Below are 16441 nucleotides of genomic sequence, written 5' to 3'. Positions count from 1 at the left end.
GATGCTGTGGGGTAACGATGGGTCAGCGAACTGCAGGTGTTCTGCTCCCAGGGCGTCCATACGGTATGCACCATCTTTTCAGTGTTGTGTCGTTCCAAACTATGCGGTGTTAAGCATGTCAGTAAGTCTTTTCCACCACTACCCGTCATCACACTCTTCATTTCGTTAATTATTCGCAAAATATTCTATGTTAAGTAATCTGACCATTCCATTCATCAGATCTTCTAAGTCTTCTTTGGGGGTGAAATCTCCTCTGTAAGACTCGCTGCTGTTATTTACCTCTTGAATACTTCCAGTACTCTTCTCAATATGACTAACACCCTGCATTGATTCGTCAGCCTAGAAGCTGAAAAACAGTGCTGATGAATTCCACCCTTCTCTTAAAAAGGCTATGATTGTACAATACTCTGAATATATTTTACTGTGTGAATCTGGCCAACTAATACCCTCCAGGGTAGCCGAGAGCGCTAACGCGCTGCTTCCTGGACTCAGGTAGGCGCGCCGACACCGGATCGAATCCGCCGGTCGGATTAACGACGAGGACCGATGTGCCGGCCAGCCTGTATGTTGTTTTTAGGCGGTTTTCCACATCCTGCTAGGTGAATACCGCGCTGCTCCCCATGTTCCGCCTCAGTTACGCGGCTCTCAGACATCTGAACACTTTCGCACTATTCCATGCATTACACTCGACGCAGACTGTTGGGGTACACGAACTCCGTCCCAGGGGGTTTGGGATGGCGGCAGGTAGGGCATCCGGCCACCCCTTAAACATTAACAGGCCAAATCCGATTAACGGTGGCCGACCCTGCGTACCTGTGGGACAAGGCTCTTGCGATAGAATAGACAGAATCTGATCAACCGACGTGTAATAACAAGAACTGTTGGTAGCTGGCAGTTTCAACAACATAAATTATAACACTCTCGGGGTACTCAAATCAAAGCTTTTTTTATGTACCAGACAGTCCTAGAAGCAAGAATATTGAAATTCGTATGGTGATAAGATTATTCTGTATTATAAATTATTCCTAATGTATTTCGTGGCCGAAATTACACAGTAGTACCAATAACATAAAAATTTGAGAGTTGCAAGCGATCGTGGAGTTATAGGTAAAAATTATTTCAATGTAATCTGTGATTCGCTAACTAACATTTCAAATCGCGCCCTAAAGTTTTCTAGTAGAGATTAGTTTGTTATTGTTGTTGAGGTCATCAGTCCGAAGACTGGTTTGATGCTGGTCTTTATCATACTCTATCCTGTGCAAGTCTCTTCATCTCCGAATAAGCACTACAACTTACATCCTTCTGAATCTGCTCACTGTATTCACCTCTTGGTCTCCCTCTATAACACTTTCCTTCAGTACTAAATTGGTGATGCCTTAATGTCTCAGAATTTGTATTGTCAATGAATCCGTCGTTGTAGTTAGGTTCTGCCACAAATTTCTTTTGACACCAATTTACCCCCAATTGCATTCACAGTTTCAATGAGAGTGTTAGTCAGGAGTGTCAAAATATTTTTGTAGGTCTACAGATGCTATAATCGTAGATTTGTCTTTCCTTAACCTATCTTCAAAGGTTAATTAATTAATTAATTAATTCCGTGTGGTTAGGGCCTCCCGTCGGGTAGACCGTTCGCCTGGTGCAAGTCTTTCGTGTTGAAGCCACTTCGGCGACTTGCGTGTCGATGAGGGTGAAATGATGATGATAAGGTCATCACAACACCCAGTCCGTGAGCGGAGAAAATCTCCGACTCACACTGGAATCGAACCCGGGCCGTTAGGTATGACATTCCGTCACGCTGATCACACAGTTACCAGGGATTATTATTATTATGTAGTATTCTGCCTAGTGGCAGGTCCATTTCTTCGTACGGAGAATTTCTGATTCCACTGTTCCCTGTCTTCAGCTTCTTCCTTCAGTCTGTTGTATCTCCTTCCATCTTTCATTTCGTCCAGGTGTTGAATTCTTCTTCTTCCTCGTCCTGCGTTTTCTTTGATTTTCCCTTCGATGACATCATGTATGAGACCCTCGTGTCTAAGTACATGTCCAATCCCGTTGGCCTTTCTCTGAAGAATTGTACGCAGAATACTTCTCTCCTACTCTTCGCAGTACATCGTCATTTTTTATGCGATCTGTCCAATTGATCTTTTCGATTCTCCTCCAGCACCACCTTTCAGAGCTCTCTTTTTTTCCCCTTCTTTCTCATGGTCCATGTCTCAGCTCCAAATGCAGCACTTTATCAGTTTTTTCCTCAATGCCAAACCGAACTTGCTGGTCAGCAGAGTCATCTTCTTGTTGGAAGCAGCTTTGGCCACGGCCATTCTTGCTCGGATTTCGTTGGTGCAGTGGGCATCCTTTGTGATAAAACTTCCCAGTTACTTGAACTGATCCACATTTTCCAGTTCCCGATTGTCAACAGTTATCTTCAAGTGTTTCTCAGGTTTTGATATGCGCAACACTTTTGATTTTTCGATGTTGATTTCCATGCTGTATTTTCTTGTAAGATAAATCGTAGGCTTAGTATTGCCTCGCGTGTTCCTACATTTCTCGGGAATCAAAACTAATTTTATCCGAGGTCAGCGTCCACCAGTTTTTCCGTTCTTCCGTAAAGTATTTGTGTTAGTATTTAGCAACCATGACTTATTAATGTTGACAGCTGTCAGCACCTTCTTCCTTTGGAACTGGAATTATTATATTCTATTTGGAGTCTGTTGGGATTCCCCTGATTCATTTATCTTGCACACCAAGTGGAAGAGTTTTGTCATGGCTGGCTTTCCCCAGGCTGTTAGTAATTCCGATAGGATATCGTCTACTCCGGGGCCTTGTTTCGACTTAGGTCTCTCAGTGATGACCACATTCTACGTGCACTATCGCATTTCCCATCTCATTTTCATCTGCGTCCTCTTTCATTTCTATAATATTGACTTCATCTCCATTTTATAAACACTCTATATACCCCTTCCAACTTTCAGCTTGCCCTCTTTGCTAGGAATTGGTTTTTCATCTAAACTCGTGATATTCATACATCTGCTTCTCATTCCTCCAAAGGCCTCTTTAATTTTCCTTTAGGTGGTACCTTTCTTTCCTCTAGTGATATATGCTTCTAAATGCTTAAATTTGTCCCTTAGCCATTCCTGATTAGCTGTTTTGCTCTTCCTGTCAGTCTCAATTTTTCAGACGTTTGTATTCCCTTACATCTGCTTCATTTGCTGAATTTTTGTGTTCCTTCATTCATGAATTAAATGTAGTATCTCCTGTGTTAGCCACGGTTGTCTTTTTACCTATTTCATTCTCTTTTACTTTCTTTATTTAGTCTCCCAAAGCTACCCACCTTCCTCTGAAACTTACAATAACCCCCGATTCTTTCACGCTATCCAGGCCCAAAATCCTCAATTTCTTACTTGTCTGCAATTGTTTTAGTTTAACCTACAGTTCATAGCCAATACATTGTGGTCAGAGTACTCATATGACGCGTGAAATGTTTCACATGTTAAAATATGGTTCCGAAATATCTGTCTTACCATTATATAATCAATCTGAAACCTTCCACTGTTCCTAAGTCTCTTCCACGTACAACACCTTCTTTCCAGGTTCTTAAACGAAGTGTCAGCGATGATTAATTTGTGGCTCTGTGGAAAATTCTACCAGGAAACTTCATATTTCATTCCTTTAGCCCGGGCCATATTCACCTACTATTTTTCCTTTTCTTTCTTCTCCTGCTATCGAATACCAGTATCCATCGCTATTAAATTTTCGTCTCCTTCAAGTAGCTGAATAATTTCCTCTTTCTCATCACATATTTATGAAATCTCTTCGTCTTCTGCAGAGCTAGTTGGTATATAAACTTGTACTAATGGGGTACGTATTGGATCTGTGTCTATCTTGGCTATGTTAATGCATTCACCGTCCTGTTCGTAATAGCTTACCTGCACAGGGACTTGTAAATCCACAATATATACACAAGGTGTTCGGAAATTCCCGATACAAATTTCCATGACTTGTAAGACTCGGTGGTGGTGCTTCTAGAGGAGAGTGAGTAAATAATATGTTGAATAGGAATCAATTCCGGGAAACGTACCTTTCTATGACTTTTTGAATTCAAATGTTAAGCTCATCAGCTTCTGTTTGAGGAACCGATCTAGCTGTGGTTCAGTGCATAAATTACGTAACAATTCGAAAGGGAACGTAACGAAACATCGGTTAATTACATAAGCAAAGTTGTTTGTAGTAACACTTAAACAGCACCTGTTTACAATATTCCAAAACAAATAACGAACCCAGCGTACTATACTTACAGAACAGTATTGACGCATTGCAACATGGGCTGGATGTAGGGACTGCCAACGTTGTTACAGACACTGTACCTACGAAGCATGTGCTGTCACGCACTCTCCACTCCCCCTGGCGTCTCTTCAACTTCTAGTACAGCGACCATAACTCGTGCCAGCAGAGCTTCGTCATCTCTGCAGCAGCAGGACAGACGGTAAGTGACATCAGGTAACCGTCTGACGTAGTACACGGCATCCCGTCTGCCCTGCTGCATACGTGGACGTGGACGCTTTACACATCTGCATTGAAACCGTCATAGACCGGAAACGGTACGTTATGGGAGATGAGTTTCTATTGAAATTACTATGTACTCACTTCCCTACACAAGTACTAGAAGTTTGTAGCGGGAATTTACGAACACCCTTAAATGTATGTACCGGGTGATCAAAAAGTCAGCATAAATTTAAAAACTGAATAAGTCACGAAATAATGTAAATAGAGAGGTACAAATTGACACACATGCTTCGAATGACATGGGGTTTTATTAGAACCAAAAATATACAAACGTTCAAAAAATGTCCGACAGATGGCGCTTCATCTGATGAGAATAGCAATAATTAGCACAACAAAGTAAGACAAAGTAAGGATGATGTTCTTTACAGGAAATGCTCAATATGTCCACCATCATTCCTCAACAGTAGCTGTAGTCGAGGAATAATGTTGTGAACAGCACTGTAAAGCATGTCCGGAGTTATGGTGAGGCATTGGCGTCGGATGTTGTCTTTCGGCATCCCTAGAGATGTCGGTCGATCACGATACACTTGCGACTTCAGGTAACCCCACAGCCAAAAATCACACGGACTGAGGACCTGGATGGCCAAGCATGACCAAAGTGACGGCTGAGCACACGATCATCACCAAACGACGCGCGCAAGAGATCTTTCACGTGTCTAGGAATATGGGGTGTGTGATGTCACCGCCAGACACCACACTAGCTAGGTGGTAGCCTTTAAATCGGCCGCGGTCCGGTAGTATACGTAGGACCCGCGTGTCGCCACTATCAGTGATTGCAGACCGAGCGCCGCCACACGGCAGGTCCAGAGAGACTTCCTAGCACTCGCCCAGTGGTACAGCTGCTAGCGATGGTTCACTGCCTACTTACGTTCTCATTTGCCGAGAAGATAGTTTAACATAGCCTTCAGCTTCGTCATTTGCTACGACCTAGCAAGGCGCCATTATCAGTTACTATTGATATTGTGAACTATGTACCGTCAAGAAGGACGTTCATCATCAGTGGATTAAAGTTAAATATTCCACCAGCTACGTCCATTGTTTCTAAATTCTAATTTCGTTGTCCTGTTCCAGACCTCACGCCAGCCTGGGTGAGCTAAATCGCGTGCCTTTCGGCCTCCTCTAGTAACACGGTGTTGGCTCTCCTGCCAACCACAACAAGGTGGAGCGCCATCCTGCATAAACATCGTACGTTCTAACAATTGTTCATCAGCCAGGCTGGGGATGACGCGATTCTGTAATACATCGGCGTACCTCTCACCCGTCACGGTAGCAGTTACAAAACCAGAATCACGCATTTCCTCGAAGAAAAAAGGCCCGATAACGGTAGATGTGGTACATCCAACCCATACCGTTGCTTTCTCGTCGTGTAATGGAGTTTCCACGACAGTTCTAGGATTTTCTGTAGCCCAAATTCTGCAGTTGTGGGCGTTGACAGACCCTCGGAGCGTGAAATGAGCTTCCTCGCTCCACAACACGTTACTCAACCAATCGTCATCTTCCGCCATCTTTTGAAATGCCCACACCGCAAATGCCCTCCTGTTCACTAAATCGCCAGGTAACAACAGTTCATGACGCCGATGGATTTTGTACGGATAGCATCGGAGGGTACGCGTAAATGCCAACCAAACAGTAGTGTATGGAAGGCCGGTGCGATGTGCGACTGCACGAGCGCTGACTTCCCCGTGCATAGACGAAGCCGCTACAGTCTCCATTTCTTCCTGAATTGTCTCAGCAGCTTTACGCCTTGTGCTCGGTCGGTCACTACGGGATCTATCGTCTAAACAAGCCGTGGCTTCGAAATCATTCTCGCCACAGCTGCAATTGTCAACGGACCTTTACCCGTTCGAATCCCCTTCCTATGGCGATAGGATCGTAACGCTGAACTAGCATATTCCCCATTCTAATAACACAGCTTCACTAAAAGCACCTTTTAAGGTAACGTAAACATGCTGCGACTGCCGGCGCACCTGATTCTCTCTCTCGTTGCAGCTCCTTTTATACACGCAGTCACTGATGTTTTGCTGTCCAGTGCCATCTGTCGGACATTTTGTGAACTTTATTGTTTTGGTTCTAATAAAACTCCATGACATTGCAAGCATGTGTGCCAATTTGTATCTCTCTATCTACATTATTCCGTGGTTTATTAAGTTTTCAAATTTATGCTGACTTTTTGATCACCTGGTACATATGTACTCCGTATGGATGTACGTTCCTCACTCTTCCTAAACCACGGGATCGATTTCAACCAAAATTGGTATAAATATCACTTAGTGGCTGGAAATTGTGGCTGTGAGGTAAGAACCATCTACATATCAGAGAGGTTGGGGTAGGGGTGGAAAAGCAATGTACCCCACAACGCTCGAATAGCTACACATTTCTCATCCAGTACTTGAAAATGAGAATACTTAATGACTTAGAGCAATCTTCACACATAATTTCAAACACTTGCGAAAATTTTCCTCGATGACAAATCACACAAAACGATGAATGGGACAAGGTTATCGTTTACTACATTTTTGCTATTCTTGCATGAAAGCAGCCGTATGAAGCATGACGTTATGACTTATTGCTTCTTTACTACTAGGTGTATTGGCGGCATTTTTCTCAGACAGTGATCACATACACCAGTGAATGAACCAGCAAAATTATATCATTGTTCGACTCATAGTACACGTCAGAAACACCGTGATCGTTGAAAAACTGCCGCAACCTTCAAAACGTTTAAATTTATTACTCCTTTGCTACTAACTCTATTCGGAACAAGTTTCGCAGACGGTATGCACATATACCGCTGCATATACCTACAGTAATATAAGAGTATACAAGACATAGTTTTTGAATTATGATGCCATAAACACTGAGATGCGCGAGAAATTGCCGTATCGTGTATGACGTTTTAATTTATCACTTATTTACTACTGATTCTAGTCCCAACAGATTTATCATACAGTAGCTACATATACCAATGGATGTATACAGTACCCAAAATTATATCATTGTACAGCAAACAGTCATGAACACTGAACCACGTAAAGATGAAACTGCGTGGCGAAATTCGCTAGAAATGCAGGTGAAATACGTGTAAAAATACAGTGAAATTGTTAAATATATGTGAAATATACTCGTATCTGACCTTTGTGTACACGGATAAAGTGAAGGGTAAGAGCTCCTAGAACGATTTCAACCATATTTGATACACGTATTGGGTATAATCTGGAAAGAAATACTGTAGCGGCAAGAGCCGCCAGCCCCTTATTGGTGTGTGTGAGACTGTTTATTTGGAGAGAGAAGGAGGGAGGGAGGAGGAGATGAACAGACAGAGACTGAGAAAGAGGAGAGGGACACATATAGAGGGGGAAGGAGATGGACAGAGAGAGGGAGGGGGTTACATGGTCAGAGTGAGGAGAGACGGAGATAGAGAGAAAAATGAAAGAGGAGGAGATGGACAAATAGAAGCAGAAGGAGGAGATGGATTAGTGCAAGGTGTATCAGAACATTTTAGGTAACTGCAGGAGGAAGAAGAGTGGTTCTTCTGGAGGTAGTTGATTTTTTGTTCATATAAAAATCTATAGATAATTAGCAAAACCATGAATGTATGTTGATAAGCACTGGTCTTATCTCTTTACTAGACCATAGACAGGGGTTGGAGTACCTTTTTCTTCCATTTAGTATGTTATTTGACTCGTCTTAGAGCCCTAAGGACCCGCTGTCTTAACAAAACTTGAATAAATAAATGTATATGGCTTCCAGACTAGACCATTACTTGATCGGTTAAACAAATTAAAAGTGGAAACTGGCAATTATACCTCTGACGCTCGCTCTGAAAAGCTCAGACGAAGCAAAAAATTACTATATTTCGACAAACTCTTCTTTTCATGGAGGAAAACTTAATAATAAAAGCTCTTTGCTGTTTTTGATAGCGATTATTTGTTACGATCTTTGCACGTTATGATTTAAACTAGAGTCACTGTCAGAGATGAATATCTATACGTTACTTAATGATAATGTCAGGTAGAAAAGAAATTAAAGTTTGCTCATAAGGTTTTCTAGGACATTTACATCGTAATTAATGTCCTTGCGTAACAACTTAAGAGACAACTTATTAATGAAATCCGTCTGATGTTTTTGACAGCAACAATTTTTTATGTTCTTTGATCCTTGAGCTTTGAAAACTGTGTGTATCTATGGGTTGATATGTGGTGATGCCAGGTACAAAAGAAATCGACGAATTGTGCAGAAATGCTTTTCTGGGGTATTTACTGAGTAGTGAAGGTACTTGCATGAAAATGTATGACCTAATGATGATCTGTGTCTTTGAATTGTACATTGTCGTAGTAGAAATACTTTAACCGACAGTAAACGCATTTCAGTGTAACGTTTTCCATTGTTTCTGTGACTTATAGAGTAGCTTGTAAGAAGATTTACAAGTGTTTTATGCTTCCTCTTTTTCGTTTGCAGAGACACTTCGGAAGTATCCCCCTGTAGCTAACTTGAGCAGAGCCTGCACCGAGACCTATAACCTACCGGGCACCAGTGTCGGGATAGAAAAGGGCGTGAAGGTAATAATACCGGTCTACGCGATTCATCACGATCCCAGATACTATCCGGACCCGGAGAAGTTCGACCCTGAGCGCTTTACGGAAGAGGGCAAGGCTGCACGACACCACTTCGTTTACCTGCCGTTCGGAGAGGGACCGCGTATCTGCATAGGTAAGTGGATCCATGACATACGTGGTTTTAGATGTAAAAATGTTTTAGTTCTCCTGTAACTGACTGCCAAGAGAACAGTTTACTAACTTGACACCTACATCGCATCAAAAGCCCCCGAAAAATGAAGGCAAGGGAGATGTCTAATTGTCTTATTATGCGTGTTGCAAGCTTAAAGGCCTGTACTAGAATGAAACTGCAAGGCAGGACAAATTACGACAAAACATAGAAAGCTGTTAAACTACCGTTGCCGACCGATATTTTTCAGTTTCGACGACGCCTATACGTTTAAGTAACTGAAAACACAAGCACATCTGTATGAGAAGTTTAGTGACAGTTGTTTTATTAAAGCTGTTACATATGTCGATCTCGTAGCTGAGACTGAAACCAAGCTCTGTATATTTTTATACGTATTCTGTTCTGAAACGTTTCATGTCTCCGTTCTGAGCTGCCGACAACATTCTTTATTTACAAAGCAGTTTCAAACGACTGACCATACCGGGTTCATGTATATCAACTAAAATAATACGTATGTAAAATTACATGCTTAAACTGTCACGAATCTCTCAGCTGATCTAAATGATAACGACGACACACACCTAATGAAATACGACATACTCGCATACGATTGACAGAATCGTGTTACGCGAAATATGAAATCATTAACGTCATACGACAAACTCATGAATAAGACATGGGCAACAAAAGGATGCCACAACACAGTGATGTGATTCACAGCGAACAACACATCATAAACATGTGAATGCTTCGCATTTGTGTAGAGTAACACAAACTTCCGACAATCTATTAAAACTTTGCTACGTCGTCCACTCAATCACGTTACAACTGCAGTGGGTGTTAACGCTGTGAACAGATTCACACGACGTAAAACCGACTGCACGGCCGACAACTATATACTGGTATATTAGAGATGGTCATAGGGGTCTTCATACATCTACAGTGACAGTTACGATTAACAAGCTGTGTGTCATCAACGTCGATAAGTACATGTGATACTCTAATAGCAACTTACGAACATTACAATCACAGTGGCCTTGGCAGAACACAAAGTACACAGAAGTAAAGACTTACATGGTGTCATAGGCTGTGGTGTGAAACAAGTTACAGACGCATTCATTTGCGCAATACTTCCGCCGTACACTAACTTTTATGACACTAGCCGTACAGATGCATAAAATACAGTCTAACGAAAAATGAACAAATACAAATATTTTTTAGGAAGGAAAACGTTTCACCCATGAGGAAATTATCCGAATGGGACGGAATCGGTAGATGTGATGTACGTGTACAGACAAACAATAGACTACAATAAAAAAAAACGTATGATTTATTCAAGAGAAAGACCTTCACAACTTGACCTTCAGTAATGCGCTATTCCACCTCTGGCCATTATTCAATAAGCTATTCGGCACGGGATTAAGTGATAGTGTTGTTGAATGTCCTCCTGAGTGATAACATGCCAGATTCTGTCCAATTGGAACGTCAGATCTTCAAAAACCCGACATGGTGGGAGGACCGTGTCCATAATGCTCTAAACATCACTGCAGTCAATGAGATTCCAACAGGGAGACGTGTCTGTTCTTCGGTCTGATACACTATACTGAGCGCTGTGGTACATCGTGCCTACATCAAGTGTCCGTTTTTCACGATAAGTAGCCTTGGTACACAGCTATTAAAGTAAAAGAATCATACAACTATGCCACTTGCGTAACTTTGTTGCAGCGCCACTTACCGTGAAGAAGTTGCTACTGGCACAAAGTGTTTTACCTAATGGCAAGTTAAAAAAAAAGCTAAATTTGTAATCTTTCCAGATGGAAGTTATGATCAACGATTTATATTACAGTTATAATCGACGCTGCTCAATCTGAAGATTTCTTGTATTACGCGAAACGTGCGTCATGAATAAGTAAAATAATAAAATCTGTTCTGCTAGCAAGTCTGTTGTTTTCTTCACAGTGTGATGAGTTTTTATGTTTCGGTAGCTCTGTTGCATAGAAACGTTTCCCAAGTGTCGGTATCATCCTTTATTTATTAATCTAAGGTTTACGACCGAATCAGTGCACAGAGGTTATTTTGCTCCTAAGAGAGTCCTTTTGTGCACTACACGCCCATCGAGTGATCCGAACAGCCCAGCGTAGTTTTCTACTCTGTAAAATTGCTCACACCATTGCTGGCCAAAATATAGAAGCGCCAGTTCTAAGCTGACAGAGGGATACTTCACAAGCCATTTGAAACTTCTGGAATAGTATTCGCCGGTTCCTATTAGCAAAAACAGGAGGCATCATAAAATTTACATTATTCTTATTAACCCTTCAAAGGTCTGTAGGTTGAGATGCTATTCCACACATTGTTTACTGCGATAACGCCTAAAATTCCAATGTAGCTGACCGAGAGATAACAGGAACGTGGACTGCTATCTCTGCTGACAAAACTCGCCAGTTCGTTGCACAACTGGGTATCACAAGCTATCAGAAGATGATTATATCGCTGGCGTCTGATTTCGTGGTAGGTGAGACTGCTCTAACCTCACGAAATACCGCAGGGTGGGGAGCGTAATTGCTATACTGAATTTGCACAGAAAATACATCTCAGGGATGTCCAGCAAAACATGGGGAGACGTTCCCAATGGACATATCTATACCACAGCGCCAGCACACAAAAGGAATTCGGCAAATGACAGCCCACGCAGAGGTTTTCAGGCAGCCATTCTCTCAGAAGAAGCCCCCTGCCAAACACTCTCCAGTGGTTATTGAAGTGTATAGTTTATCGAAGGGCCTCATAGAGTTTTCTTGTCCTTGGGAGGATACCCTACTAATACAAACAAGAAAGGCGACCTTCGATATACACTCAAATATGTTGTAGGAAAACCTGTCTTACACAGCAATCACGTGATGCATACAACAACTCGTGTATTCTCTCTACAGGTATGCGTTTCGGCCTAATGCAGGCCAAGCTGGGCATCGCTTCCCTGGTCTCCAAGTTCGTCTTCAGTGCCACCAGCAAAACTCCTGTCAAGCTACGGATGGATCCCAAATCAGCTGTGACGTCATCCGTCGGAGGCATCAATGTGCGTATCTCCGCGAGGACTGGAAATGACGGCGAGTGGTGCATTCCAAGGAAGTAGTGAACACCTGGGGACTTGAAGTGTGTGATCTGACTCAACCTTCATCTGTACTTCCCATAGCAATGAGGCCTACAATTTTGTTTATTAACTCCTATGAGCCATGAACCTCAACGTCTTTGGTAACTAACATGTGAAACGGAAGACATAATAACCGCAGTTTGCCCACCGCTTTCTCGATGGTGCAGTTCGCAGCTTCAACCTCATTGCTTCATCTGGCTGTGTTGCAATTACCTCCTTTGTGCAGTCTTTGAAAACTGTGTAAATCATATGAGGAACATTCTTCACTGCACCGCTACGTGCAACTTAAAGCAGCAAAATTTTGTCTCGTCGGCATTAGAATCTACTTCCCTCGACAGGCAATTTCAATGTTGAAGATTATAGCATTGTTTCGAAATCATCGATGAACAAAATACGTAGGTGTGAAGACGGCCAACAGAGTAAATATTTAATTTTCCCTTCATTTTGATGTTACAGTTACCCCAAGAATAGCCTCTGTCGACCACGAAAAATAACCTATACATGCTTTCGTCATTTATGACTAACATTACACGAAACTCATTTTTCACAGTCATAATTCATTGTGGAAGTGCTTGTGAATATAGAAACAAAATAAAATGAAGTGTATGTTACAGGCGATTACTTCCTGTCTACGAACTACGTAAATTATAAAATGTTTCAGACGCATACCAATTACAATTAGCTTCTACAGGAAGATATACTTTTTTGCTTAATTCACGAAACACAACGAAAATTAGCATTTGGAAATTCCTTATTTCAAATGGTTCAAATGGCTCTGAGCACTATGGGATATACATTTGACGTCATCAGTCCCCTAGACTTAGGACTACTTGAACGTACCTATCCTAAGGACATAACACACATCCATGCCCAAGGCAGGATTCGAACCTTCGACCGTAGCAGCAGCGCGGTTCCGGACTGAAGCGCATAGAACCGCTTGGCCACAGTGACCGGAGACGCTTTCGTTGTTGTTGTTGTTGTGGTCTTCAGTCCAGAGACTGGTTAGATGCAGCTCTCCATGCTAACCTATCCTGTGCAAGCTCCTTCACCTCCCAGTACCTACTGCAACCTACATCCTTCTGAATCTGCTTAGTGTATTCTTCTCTTGGTCTCCCTCTACGATTTTTACCTTCCACGCTGATCTTCAATACTAAATTGGTGATCCCTCGATGTCTCATAGCATGTCTTACCAACCAATCCCTTCTTCTAGTCAAGTTGTGCCACAAACTTCTCCTTTCCCCAATCCTATTCAATACTTCCTCATTAGTTACGTGATCTAACCACCCAATCTACAACATTCTTCTGTAGCACCACATTTCGAAAGCTTCTATTCTCTTCTTGTCTCAACTTTTTGTCCACGTTTCACTTCCATACATGGCTACACTCCATACAAATACTTTGAGAAACGACTTCCTGACACTTAAATCTATGCTCGACGTTAACAAATTTCTGTTCTCCAGAAACGCTTTAATTGCCATTGCCATTCTGCATTTTATATCCTCTCTACTTCGACCATCGTCCGTTATTTTGCTCCCCAAATAGCAAAACGCCTTTACTACTTCAAGTGTCTCATTTCTTAATCTATTTCTCTCAGCATCACCCGACTTAATTCGACTACATTCCATTATCCTCGTTTTGCTTTTGTTACTGTTCATCTTATATCCTCCTTTCAAGGCACTGTCCATTCCATTCAACTGCTATTCCAAGTCCTTTGCTGTCTCTGACAGAATTACAATGTCATCGGCGAACCTCAATGATTTTATTTCTTCTCCATGGACTTAAATACGTATTCCGAATTTTTCTTATGTTTCCTTCACTGCTTCCTCAATATACAGATCGAATAACATCGGGGAGAGGCTACAACCCTGTCTCACTCCCTTCCCAACCACTGCTTCCCTTTCATGTCCCTCGACTCTTATAACTGCCATCTGGTTTCTGTACAAACTGTAAATAGCCTTTCGCTCCCTGTATTTTACCCCTGGCACCTTTAGAATTTGAAATAGTGTATTCCAGTCAGCATTGTCAAAAGCTTTCTCTAAATCTACAAATGCTAGAAACGCAGGTTTCCCTTTCCTTAATCTTCCTTCTAAGATAAGTCGTAAGGTCAGTACTGCCTCACGTGTTCCAACATTCCTACGGAATCCAAACTCATCTTGACCAGGGTCGGCTTCTACCAGACGCTTTCGTTTAAAAATCACGTTGTTTGTTGTTGTTATTGTTGTGGTCTTCAGTACTGAGACTTGTTTGATGCAGCTCTCCATGCTACTCTATCCTGTGCAAGCTTCGTCATCTCCCAGCACCTACTGCAACCGACATCCTTCTGAATCTGCTCAGTGTATTCATCTCTTGGTCTCCCTCTACCATTTGTACCATCCACGCTGCCCTCCAATGCTTAATTGGTGATCCCTTGATGCCTCAGAATATGTCCTACCAACCGATCCCTTCTTCTGGTCAAGTTGTGCCATAAACTTCTCTTCTCCCCAGTCCCGTTCAATACTTCCTCATTAGTTATGTGATCCACGCATAATATTCAGCATTCTTCTGTAGCACCACATTTCGAAAGCTTCTATTCTCTTCTTGTCCAAACTATTTATCGTCCATGATTCACTTCCATACATGGCTACACTCCATACAAATACTTTCAGAAATGACTTTCTGACACTGAAATCTATACTCTATGTTAACAAATTTCTCTTCTTCAGAAACGCTTTCCTTGCCATTGCGCGTCTACATTTTATATCCTCTCTACTTCCACCATCATCAGTTATTTTGCTTATCAAATAGCAAAACTTCTTTACTACTTTAAGTGTCTCATTTCCTAATCTAATTCCCTGAGCATCACCCGACTTAATTGGACTACATTCCATTATCCTCGTTTTGCTTTTGTTGATGTTTATCTTATATCCTCCTTTCAAGACACTGTCCACTCCGTTCACCTGCTCTTCCAAGTCCTTTGCTGTCTCTGACAGAATTACAATGTCATCGGCGAACCTCAAAGATTTTATTTCTTCGCCATGGATTTTAATACCGACTCTGAATTTTTCTTTTGTTGCCTTCACTACTTGCTCAATGTACAGATTGAATAACATCGGGGAGAGACTATAACCCTGTCTCACTCCCTTCCCAACCACTGCTTCACTTTTATGTTCCTCTACTCTTATAAGTGCCATCTGGTTTCTGTACAAATTGTAAATAGCCATTCGCTCCCTGTATTTTACCATTGCCACCTTCAGAAGTTGAAAGAGTGTATTCCAGGCAGCATTGTCCAAAGCTTTCTCTAAGTCTACACATGCTAGAAACGTAAGTTTGCCCTTTTTTAATCTAGCATCTAAGATAAGTCGTAGGGTCAGTATCGCCTCACGTGTTCCAATATTTCTACGGAATCCAAACTGATCTTCCCGAAGGTCAGTTTCTACTAGTTTTTCCATTCCTCTGTAAAGAATTCGTGTTAGTATTTTGCAGCAGTGAATTATTAAACTGATAGTTCGGCAATTTTCACATCTGCCAACACCTGCTTTCTTTGGGATTGGAATTATTATATTCTTCTTGAAGTCTGAGGGAATTTCGCCTGTCTCATACATCTTGCTCACCAGATGGTAGAGTTTTGTCAGGACTGGCTCTCCCAAGGCTGTCAGTAGTTCCAATGGAATGTTGTCTACTCCTGGGGCCTTGTTTCAACTCAGGTCTGTCAGGGCTCTGTCAAACTCTTCACGCAGTATCGTATCTCCCATTTCATCTTCATCTACATCCTCTTCTATTTCCATAATATTGTCCTCAAGTACCTCGGCCTTGTATAGACCCTCTATATAGTCCTTGCACCTCTCTGCTTTCCCTTGTTTTCTTAGAACTGGGTTCCCATCTGAGCTCTTGATGATCATATAAGTGGTTCTCTTATCTCCAAAGGTCTCTTTAAATTTTCTGTAGGCAGTATCTATCTTACCCCTAGTGAGATAAGCCTCTACATCGTTACATTTGTCCTCTAGCCATCCCTGCTTAGCCATTTTGCACTTC

General features: G+C 42.0%; 1 protein-coding gene across 1 annotated transcript in view; it reads left to right on the top strand.

The window, feature by feature from the left end:
• The window catches only part of LOC126281696 (probable cytochrome P450 6a13), a 65475-nt gene extending 52434 nt beyond the window's left edge, over nt 1-13041 (top strand). The window contains exons 6-7 of the mRNA XM_049980869.1: nt 9019-9270; nt 12213-13041. Of these exons, the coding sequence (XP_049836826.1) occupies nt 9019-9270; nt 12213-12412 (452 nt within the window). The 3' untranslated portion in view covers nt 12413-13041. The remainder of the gene's footprint in view (nt 1-9018; nt 9271-12212) is intronic.
• The last annotated feature ends 3400 nt before the right edge of the window (nt 13042-16441 follow it).

Source organism: Schistocerca gregaria, chromosome 7, assembly GCF_023897955.1.
Source record: "Schistocerca gregaria isolate iqSchGreg1 chromosome 7, iqSchGreg1.2, whole genome shotgun sequence".
In the NCBI taxonomy this organism is placed as follows: Eukaryota; Metazoa; Arthropoda; class Insecta; order Orthoptera; family Acrididae; genus Schistocerca; species Schistocerca gregaria.
The sequence above is the reverse complement of the archived record's forward strand: the minus strand, read 5'-3'. Positions and strand labels throughout refer to the sequence as shown.